This window comes from Palaemon carinicauda, chromosome 25 (genome assembly GCF_036898095.1).
Source record: "Palaemon carinicauda isolate YSFRI2023 chromosome 25, ASM3689809v2, whole genome shotgun sequence".
Taxonomy (NCBI): Eukaryota; Metazoa; Arthropoda; class Malacostraca; order Decapoda; family Palaemonidae; genus Palaemon; species Palaemon carinicauda.
The window spans coordinates 98738227-98749629 of record NC_090749.1 but is presented as its reverse complement, the minus strand read 5'-3'; the positions used below and the strand labels follow the sequence as shown (position 1 = coordinate 98749629).

Sequence of the window (11403 nt, the reverse complement as noted above, 5' to 3'; positions counted from 1 at the left end):
TCTATATTCCTTTTGTTATTCCCATCATTATTCAATATTCCTTTTTGGTTATTCCCATTATTCTTCTATAGTCCTTTTGTTATTCCCATCATTATTCTATATTCCTTTTGTTATTCCCATTCATTATTCAATATTCCCTTTTGCCATTCTCATCATTATTTTATAGTCCTTTTGTCATTCCCATCATTATTCTATATTCCCTTTTTTATTCCCATCATTATTTTATATTCCTTTTGTTATTCCCATCATTATTCAATATTCCTTTTACCAGGAGTAATGTCCTCAGCGCGTCATGCTTTCGCCCCTTTTAATCTGACAATGGGAGTCTCTGGAGACATGGATCAGAACTCTCCTTTTCTTTACACTTTTCCCTTCGAATCTAAGTCCATTTTCGGAATCAGAGTTCCTGGCTTCTGAAGGGACGAGCTATCGTTGGCAGACAATCAGAGAGAGAGAGAGAGAGAGGAGAGAGGAGAGAGAGAGAGAGAGAGAGAGAGAGAGTGAGAGAGAGAGAGCGTTTGGTTTTTGCTTGAGCATTGGCAGTTTCTTTAAGGAGAGAGAGAGAGAGAGAGAGAGAGAGAGAGAGAGAGAGAGAGAGAGAGAGAGAGAGAGAGAGAGAGAGAGAGCGCGCGTCGTTTTGGCTTTTTGCCTGAGCATTGGCATTTTCTTTAAGGAGAGAGAGAGAGAGAGAGAGAGAGAGAGAGAGAGAGAGAGAGAGAGAGAGAGAGGAGAGAGGAGAGAGAGAGAGAGAATGGTTTACAATGTCAAAATTATTATCAATGTCCTTTATATTTTGCTGTATTTTTTTTATTTTTCCTCTACTTCAACTCGAGGATTTTAACTTTGAGTGAAGAAACAAAATAAATCCAATGTTGATACTTGTAGACATGATTAAATATTTTTGTCAGTTCAACCATCTACTTATTTATATATTTTTAATAACTTCCAAATTCTCTTTGAGTTTCAAAACTGCTTAAAATCCTTCAAAATTTAACAGAATAAAAGTTTTGTGACCATAACTTATTACGATATGGTAAGATTGCCAACTCTTGTATGACGATAGGGGTGCACTGTTACCATACAAAAGAATAATGTTTGTCGCTTATGCTGTAAGATAAATGGCAAATGATCATTGCATACAATATAGCTTAAAAGTTATATAGATTTTTTGGATGGACTGAACGAGAGGAAATCTATAAAAAAAGTGCTCGGTCAAAATTTTTTTACCTTCAATATAACCCATTTGTCCTCTTTATAGGAAGAATCAATCTTCCTTATACCAGGAGTGCTCCATTTGTCCCCTTCATAGAAAGAATCAATTTTCTTTTTACCAGGAGTGCTTCATTTGTCCCCCTTTAGATATGATAAGAATTAATCTTCCTTTTACCAGGAGTAATGTCATCCCTTTTAGTTTGACAATGGACATCTGCAAGGTATGGATCAGAATCTTCTTCTCTTCCTCTTCTTAGCCTTTTTTGCCTCGAATCTAATTCGATTGTCTGGAGCAGAGTTTCTGGCTCCTGAAGGGACGTCCAATCGTCGGAAGCAGACGATGATGGCACAGTTCCCAGTGAAAAAGTATTGTATGGTTAAATTTTTGTCTTTTTTTTATTCCTGATTGCATTAAGGAAGAGGCAAAGAGAGAGAGAGAGAGAGAGAGAGAGAGAGAGAGAGAGAGGAGAGAGAGAGAGAGAGATTTGTTTACATTCTCAATGTCATTATGAATTCTCTTTGCATTTATGAATGATAAATCATGATTTTCTCCTTTGCTTAAACCCGAGGACTCTAACTTAGTTAATTAATTCTTGTTTATTTTTATTTCCATTCCCGAAATATATTGCTGATTCTCTTTTAGATTCCAACTTTTTAAAGTCATTTATAATTTAGCAGAATAAAAGTTTCATGGTCTAAAACCTCCTCTGATGTGTAACATGGCAACGCGACCAACTCCTGCTTCAGTAGGTAGGGGCGCACTTGTCAGCAAAAAGGAGAGTATGGTTCTGTCTCTTATCTTGTAAGATTAAAAGTTTTATGGATTATTGGGATGGAATGAACAAGAGGAAGAGCAACAGAGAAGAAGGGATTGAAAAGTTTTATTGAGGATCAACAATGGAGGATTTCTGGGGATTTTGGAAGATTTTTTAGAGAGAGAGAGAGAGAGAGAGAGAGAGAGATAGAGAGAGAGAGAGAGAGAGAGAGAGAGAGAGAGAGAGAGAAAATTTTACATTCTTGATATCAGAATCAATACTTTACATTTTGTCACAAATTATACAATCTTCCTTTGCTTATATATCTCAAATAAAAATGAATAAAGCACGCACACACACACACACATAGAGAGAGAGAGGAGAGAGAGAGAGAGAGAGAGAGAGAGAGAGAGAGAGTAGAGGAGAGAGAGAGAGAGGGCCTGTGCAATTGCAATTTTATATATAATTTGTAATTGTAATTGATACCAATGATGAAATTTAAGGTAGAGTTAATGTTTGAGACAATTCTCTTTGATAGTTCCCCCATCTACCTTTTTTTATTTCCATTTCTCAAATAACTAACTCATTCATATTGAGTTTCATAGTTTAGCAGATTTTAGGGACCAGAACTTACACCGATATACAACATTCCTTTGGATGCAACATGGTGACACAACAACCTCTTATATAAATGCATTTCTTCCCAGCAGTAGCGCACTGTCAGCAAACAGGAGTGTATGGTTCTGTCTCTCACCCTGTAAGATTATTGCATAAGATCTAACCTAATTTTTATATGGATTATTGGGATGAGGCATTGAAAAAGTTTAATGGTGGATTAAGAGTGGGGGAATTTCATTGGGATTCGGATTGATTTAGGAGAGAGAGAGAGAGAGAGAGAGAGAGAGAGAGAGAGAGAGAGAGTGAGGAGAGAGAGAGAGAGAGAGAGAGAGAGAGAGAGAGAGAGTCCATGACATTGTTGAACTGGAAGTGTTGATCTTGGTAATTCATTCCTCTTGCAGTTAATGCTGGACTAGTCGTGTGACTTCAGACCTAACTTCAATACCTTCGCGAGAGTTTATAAGTTTATTTTGTGTTTTTGATATAATGAAGAAGTCAATATAAGTGAATAATGTGGCTAGATAAATAATCAAATCTAAATTATATCCAAGGCGATCATTACTTTGACCAATTAATTCATGTTGTCTTTGAAATTACATTTCCAATCACTTTTATTACTTTAATTCTAATTTCTCTATTCTATTTTTATATATCTATATTTGGAGTACATCATTATTTTGACCAATTCTTGTCTTCTTTGAAAATCTCTTTCCTATCACTTTGAATACTTTCATCTTTATTTCTCTATTCTTTTTTTTTATACATAAATTTATGCAGATGATGTTTCCGAATGACCTTTATGACCTCGTGTGTATGACCCTTGACCTCCCTTCCCCGTGAATGAATGAAGGAATGTTGACTCCTTAGCATAATTCTGGTGAAATGTCTTTCATCTCTCAAAGGGATTGACTGACTGACTGATAACTGACTGACTGACTAACAACTAACTAACAGCAGACTGTCTGACTGACTGGCTGTTTGACTGGGTAGCTGTTTGACTGACTGATTGAATGACTAACGACTGACTGACTAACAACAGACTGACTGACTGACTAAACACTAGCCAGACTAACAACTGACTGACTTACTGAATCACAGACTGACTGCCTGACTTACTGACTAACAACAGGCTAACAACAGACTGACTGACTGACCTACAACAGAGTGACTAACGACTGACTAACTGGCTGTTTGATTGACTGACTGAATGACTAACGACTGACTGACTGACCACAGAAAAACAAAAGACTGACTGACTGATTGAATAATGACTGACTAACAACAGACTAACAACTGACTGTCTGACTAACGACTGACTGACTGACTAACGATTGACTGAGTAAGGACTGACTGACTGACTAACAACAGTCTAACGACTGACTGACTAACGACTGACTGACTGACTGACTAACAACAGACTAACGACTGACTGACCGACTGACTAACAACAGACTAATGACTGACTGACTGATTGACTGACTAATGACTGACTGACTGACTGATTGACTGACTAATGACTGACTAATGACTGACTGGCTGTCTGACCAACGACTGACTGTCTGTCTGACTGACTGACTGACCGACTGACTGGCTTTCTGACTGACCGACTGACTGGCTGTCTGACTGACTGACTGACCGACTGGCTGTCTGACCAACGACTGACCGACTGACTGACTGACTGACTGACATTCGCTTCCAGGAAACAATCACGCAGTGCTTTATTCCAACGGGAATTGATTCTTGTAATGGATTTTTGTAATGTGAATATTAGGTGAGAATGAGCATTTACTTATTCATTTTAATTAACAAATGAAATTTAATGTTTATTGTTTTGTTAATTCCCCTTAGTAAAATTACTGTCTCGAGAGTGTTGAAACTTGCTTATATAAATGACTTTATATTATAAGCGGTGACAAAACAGGTTATAGCCTTCAGTACAGTTTATGTGGTGTACTGCAGGCATTATTTAAGGATCTTTGTAAGGTTAATTTAAACCTCCTTTAGCTGCCATTCTGTTCCAGCTTCCTTTCTCAGATCATACTGTCCAACTTCTTTTACAATATCGCAGAGTTTGCTGTAAACATGCATGGCACCTGTGACTTTTGTGTGTCAGCTGGTGTTTTGCACGTGTATGAGGGCACGTGTTCCAAGGGGCACGTGTTCCCTTCCTGCCTCTGTCCATACGTGGTGTTCTTATTTTTTTTCTTCCTACTTCTTTTGTCCTTTTCTCCAACGAATGGACAAAGATTCCGCCGTTATGTCTAACAAAAGAGAGAGAGAGAGAGAGAGAGAGAGAGAGAGAGAGAGAGAGAGAGAGAGAGAGAGAGAGAGAGAGAGAGAGAGAGAGAGGGTTCATCCCAACGAGAATTCTGGGCAACGTATTTCTTTTTCTATTAACAAATATCTCTCTCCAACAAATACAATCACTGGTGGGACTTTTCGTCTACACAGAAAGAGTGCCAAACCACAATCTTTGTTTCGACAAATACAGCAGGTGTTGACATATATCATTATAACAAGAAACAACCAAGTGAATTTCTTTTTCTTCTTTTAAGAGTAAATAAGTTTTGTCTATTATTGTTTTTAATCACTTGTGAAAACTCAAAAACACTTATCAATGATAATCAATCAACTTCAGTTCAATATTCGTCATATACAATTTCAAAATGAAATCAGCCCAATATCTTGAGAAAATATATTTGAACAATCTTCAACAAAGGAAATACCAAACAGTATATTAAGGTAACCTTTCATAGGGGACTGGATCTTCCCCTCCCCCACCCCCCTCTCCCTTTGGGGGAATTCCTGGGTTCGGTCCCTTAAGTACCTCATACTCTGAGCTATGACATCGAAACACCAAATGTTTTATTAATGTTGATTCTTGAGACGATCTCATCAATACGTTGTTGTTATCAAGAGATGAGCGAAATCTATTGGAGATTTTCCTAAATTTATCGTTCAGAAAATATTCATTTATTCAGATATGGTAACGTCCCTGACTGGTGAACGTCAGACTGAGGTTCGAGTCCTGCTCAAACTAGTTATTTCTTTTGGTCGCTGCAACTTCATCATCCTTGTGAGCTAAGTATGGAGAGTTTGGGGGAGCCTATAGGTCTATCTGCTGAGTCATAAGAAGCCATTGCCTGGCCCTCCTTCTTAATTGGCTTTTAAACCTTTAAACAGGCAAACCTTACAATCCAATCTTCCAGAAATCCTATAATCTCTTTAAACCTTCAAAATTATGATGATATTGCAAGATTTATTGAAGGTCAATTTCCTGAAAAGAATTTAAATGTTAGAGACATTTTCTCTCTCTCTCTCTCTCTCTCTCTCTCTCTCTCTCTCTCTCTCTCTCTCTCTCACTTATATTTACTCTGTTCGTCTGTCTGTCTGCATGAGTAACAGAAAGAAACATTTGCAGAAACAGAGCACTGCCACGATCACCTCTTCTCAGTGTTTACTTTTCCAGAGTATGGCTGATCAGGGAAGTAAATAACTATAATAAATTCTAAATTAACTATTCTCTTTTCTATTTCATCTGTAAGACTTGGAAATACAGAGTTAAGGTAATAAATGAAAAGTGAATTTTGAATGTGTGTCCGTTTGATAGGATCGTGGATCATCCCCCGGTTAACATATGCTGATATTAAGAGTATGGGTCTCGCAACCGCACTCTTGCATAGAGATTATCCTTTAGCATTAACACTTAGTTTTGTACTTTAACTTCTGAGTTGTTAAAAGGCTCTAATTTACTGGTGGAATTGTACAAAGGTGAATTCTCTTATTAATACCTTTATGTTCTTTGAGAATTTATATACATTTAATTGATAAAGCAAGGAGACGAGAGAGAGAGAGAGAGAGAGAGAGAGAGAGAGAGAGAGAGAGAGAGAGAGAGAGGAGAGAGAGAGAGAGAGAGAGAGAGTGAGTTTAATCAAATAAACTTCCTAAATTCCAAGAAAAGAAAAAAGAAAGTTTGTGTGAATAAATCCTGTGTTTTTCAACCAATCTTTTCGAAGAGAGAGAGAGAGAGAGAGAGAGAGAGAGAGAGAGAGAGAGAGAGAGAGAGAGAGAGAGAGAATTATCTTTAATCCCACAAAAAAATGGATGTGATTTTTCCCTCTCTGATTCCTTCCGGTGTATCCTGTTGCCAACCGTAGGGACATGTCCCTAAACGTAGGGACATTTAACTAATTTTTCTTGCCGTAGGGACGTAGGGACGCCCTTGCAAAATTTCTGGAAACGTAGGGACTTTTAAAATTTTTTATGAAAATATATATTTTCGTCTAACTTCCCTTTACCTTCAGTGCTACACCACTATAAAATCTATATGATAAATTACCATACCCACTTTTTTAAATCTCATTTTCCGATACTGCAAACGTTCAGAATGAACATGTCTTGCACCTGTAAATAATAACCGTTACCAGGTAGTATGTAGTCTGGATGTGTCACTGACAGTGTGGTGGGGCTAGTACGCTCATGTAAGACCTGCACAAGGTTTTTGTGAAGACGGTTTTCTAGCTTATGACTAATTGACTGACTGAATACTCTTAGATCATGGATAAGGCTGGACCGAGCACACCGAAGAAAGTAAAACAGAGGAGAGGAGAACTCCCGAAAAATGAAAAATCCCCTCCTAGAAAGCAGCGATTTAGACAAGAATGGTTACAGGTATGGTTATGAAAGACAATTTGTTATTTACAATTCAACAAAACATTAAAATGGCTAGGTGAGACTGTATGATAGGTTAGATCGAGTCATCGAGATGATTTCGAATAGGCCTATTGGAGTTTCGTAAGGGAGCAATGAATGGTCACATGGTGTGGCAATAGTCCATTCATTTATGATCATACAAGAAGCATGATAAACTAGGCATAAATTAGGGCAGGTAGGTATACGTAGGCTCTTTGGTTAGGCCTAACTTACAAAGATCTATTGATTTCTGTTACTAGGCTATTTGCACTAGGCATTAATTGTTTTCATGGGGAGGGGCACAGTAACCGAATTCAGTTTACTTTCCTTTTGGAAATAGACACACACACAGACGATATTTGAAGACACCCCCCACTCACCCGTGATAAGCCCATAGTTTGTGAAGGAATTAAACAAAGTCTTACTCATTTAATTAAATTTTTCATTTACTCTTTTTCTTTCTGTATTTTGTAGGAATATAGAATTGTTCGTGCCGCTGACATATAAATGAGAAATAGCTCTATTTTCCTTGTATAAAAAGCCAATATCGAGTTTACATTATATTATCCATGATTCTATATGGCTCTGGTTTCAGAAAGATGAATTTCGTGGATGGTTAACTGAAGTCAAGGATGACCCTTTTCATGCCCTCTGCAAAGCGTGCAATAGTAAACTTGTAGCAGGACACAGTGAGTTGGTAAAACACAGTAACAGGGAATCGCACAAGAGATCAGTTAAAGTAATTGCACATCAACCATCTGCAGGTTCATTTTTTCAGAGAGGTAAATCTAGTAAAGGAACTGGAAGTACACAGGATGATATCAAGAAGCTAGAAATAATACTAAGTGGGGTATTTGCTGAACACAACATATCTATGAACACTATTGATCACTTAATTGATGCTTTAAAAATTGGTATACCTAACTGTGATGTCATCCAAGGTGTTTCTTTGCACAGAACAAAATGCTCTTACATTATTAAAAATGTTATTGCAAAAGCTAACAAGAAAAAATTGATTGAGACTCTAAAAGAGAAAAAGTTCTCCATTTTAGTAGATGAAGGTACAGATATATCCAAAGTAAAGATTATTGCAGTGCTAGTTAGATATTTTGATGATGAGGGTAAAGGTCGAGTTGTCACACAGCTGTTAGAAGCAATTTCACACGATGCCAGAAATAGTGATGCCGAGACTCTTAGTAAAGTAGTAAAATCATGTTTTGTAGAGAAAAGTATTCCCTTGACCAACATAATCGCCATGGCAGCAGACAATGCAAGTGTATTAGTAGGAAAAAACAACTCTCTTATGACCAAATTGCAAAGAGATGCAGATGAAAGCTTCTTTACTTTAAAATGTATATGTCATTCGCTCCATATAGTGGCTAGCAAAGCAACAAGTAATTTGCCGAGAAATATTGAAGATTTCGTTCGAAATATTGCTTCATATTTTAGTCACAGCTCAAAAAGGCAGGCAGAGCTAGCAGAATTGCAGGAATATCTTGCTGCCGAAAGACATAAGATGCTTAGACTTTCTGATACAAGATGGCTTGCAATGCAGCACTGCATTGAACGAATACTGAATCAGTGGGAAGTTTTAAAGCTCTTATTCTTTCAGGCCCAGATAGAAGATAAGGTTATTTCAGCAGAACTTATAATGAAAGAATTTAACAATCCATATACAAAAGCTTACCTGACATTTTTTAAGTATGTGCTTGGATATTTTAATCAACTAAATGTTCTTTTTCAAAGTAAAAACAATTTGATTGGTATCCTACAAGATGAGAGCTTAAGAATGACAAGACTTATTTGTAAGAACTTTATCAAACCCCAATATCTATCCGATTTGTCCAGAATTGATCCTAATAATGAAGCACAGCTTATTCCGCTTAGTCAAATAGAGTTAGGATACGAATGTGAGGCACTACTTGCTACTACTAAGAATTTGGAAGGTAACAAGCATTTCAGACAAAGGTGCCTTTCCTTTTATCAAACAGCATTCATGGAACTTGTGAAACGGTTACCTCTCTTTGATTCTCTGTACTCAGAAATGAAATTTGTAATCTCCAAGGTAGCATTAGATATCGAGGTCAGGAAAAAATTGCCAAATTTGGAGACTCTAGCCAAAAAGTATGAGCATCTTGTAGGCTCTGTTAATGAAATTCAAAAAGAGTGGAATGATTTGCCTATATATTTCAATTCAGATGAGTGTGAAATGCTAAAAAAGAAAAACAATGAAGAATTTTGGGTGTATCTCTCTCAATTAAAGAATTATTCAGATGAATTTGTTTTCAAGAATTTGGCATATCTGGCTAAACTTGTTTTAACATTGCCTCACTCGAATGCTGAAACAGAACGAATATTTTCGATGATGGGTGATGCTAAAACAAAAAAGAGAAATAAGATGGGACCTGAACTGTTAGACTCCATATTATTTATCAATTCAAACTTGAAATCCAAAGGTGAAAATTGTTTATATCTAGCCAAGGGCATTAATGAAGATTACCTCAGTTTTCATAATGTACAAATGTATGATTTCAAACAGTCTGAGAGTAGTTAACCATTGCATACATGTAAAGCAACAAAAATATTTTGAATTATTAATTTGAATTTGAAATAAAAAAGGGAAATTATTTTCATTTAGTATAGGTTATTGTAAGTCTACCAGCTTACATCAAGCTATATTTTTCAGTATGATTCTATGGATATGAATTTTTGTTTATCAAGAAAATAAATTTTGTGTAATACCCATGTTTTCATTTTATTGTAGTACATAACCTAGTATATAGTTTGCAGGCCATTGGACTTCCTAATAAAAAAAAGAAATTTATGATCATAACACAATTGCTTAAAGATTTCATACCACTGTCGAGACATTGAACATTGAATCCCACAGAGGGACATTTGCTGCAGGAGTAGGGACACGTAGGGACTTTTTGCTACTGTTGTAGGGACATGACTGCCTGTAGGGTTGGCAACACTATTAAATCATCCCATCAATAGATAGATTTGGAGGTTGTTCGGCTCCCAGCATCATATATCGCGGCATTGATTTCATAATCTACTTCATTTTTATTTGGATGTAGTTTTTTATTATTTATTTCTATTTATTTATTTCTTATAACATTGTTTTTATCAATTACCCTATTGTAAGTTTATTTAAAACAAATATTTTATCTTATGACAATATTTGTTTTTAGTTCCCTTTGGCAGAAGTGAAACCTCTGCATGCAATTATATATATATATATATATATATATATATATATATATATATATATATATATATATATATATCTATATATATATATATATATATATATATATATACATATTATGTGTATTTATATGTAAATATATGTATTTATATATATATATATATATATATAGTTATATACACATATATATATATATATATATATATATATATATATATATATATATATATATATATATATATATATATATATACATAAATATATATACCTGTACATATACATATACATATATGCTTTACTATCACAAGGATCACACGATATAGTAGGTAGTAGGTGTGCTAGGGCACCAGCCATCCGTTGAGATACTGGCCAGACAGTACTACATTGGACCCATCTCTCTGATTACGGCTCATTTCCCATTGCTTATACATACACGGAATACTGTGCTGTATCCTAAACACATTCTCCTCTGATCCCATACATCGGACAATACTGAGATTACCAAAAATTTTTTCTTTGTTCAAGCGGTTAACTACTAGATTGTAATTGTTCAGTGGCTACTTTCCTCTTTGAAAGGGTAAAATAGACTCTTCAGCTATGGTAAGAAGCTCCTTTAGGAGAAGGACACTCCTAAATCAAACCATTGTTCTTTATTCATGGATAGTGCCATAGCCTCTGTACCATGGTCTTCCACTGTCTTTGGTTAGAGTTCTCTTGCTTGAGGGTACACTCGGGCATACTATTCTATCTTATTTTTCCTCCTCTGGTTTTTTAAAGTTTTTATAGTTTATATATGATAGATCTATTTCATTGCTTTTACTGTTATTAGGCTTATTAATTTTTAACTATTCATTACTTCTCTCGTAGTTTATTTATTTCCTCTCCCCACCGGGCTATTTTTCCCTGTTAGAGCCC

At 35.9% G+C, this 11403-nt stretch overlaps 1 protein-coding gene across 1 annotated transcript; it reads left to right on the top strand.

Moving 5' to 3' along the window:
- The first annotated feature begins 7004 nt into the window (after positions 1 to 7004).
- LOC137619165 (general transcription factor II-I repeat domain-containing protein 2-like) lies at positions 7005 to 9831 on the top strand. Its single transcript, XM_068349351.1, has 2 exons — positions 7005 to 7256; positions 7873 to 9831. The coding sequence occupies exons 1-2, from the start codon at positions 7143 to 7145 to the stop codon at positions 9829 to 9831; spliced, it is 2073 nt and encodes a 690-aa protein (XP_068205452.1). The 5' UTR covers positions 7005 to 7142.
- Positions 9832 to 11403: the final 1572 nt, after the last annotated feature.

Bases quoted from the DNA above. Each gene is read 5' to 3' on its own strand.
- LOC137619165 (XM_068349351.1), top strand. From the start codon at position 7,143: ATGGATAAGGCTGGACCGAGCACACCGAAGAAAGTAAAACAGAGGAGA. The intron at 7,257-7,872 runs GTATGGTTATGA...CTCTGGTTTCAG, and splicing joins TTAGACAAGAATGGTTACAG to AAAGATGAATTTCGTGGATG.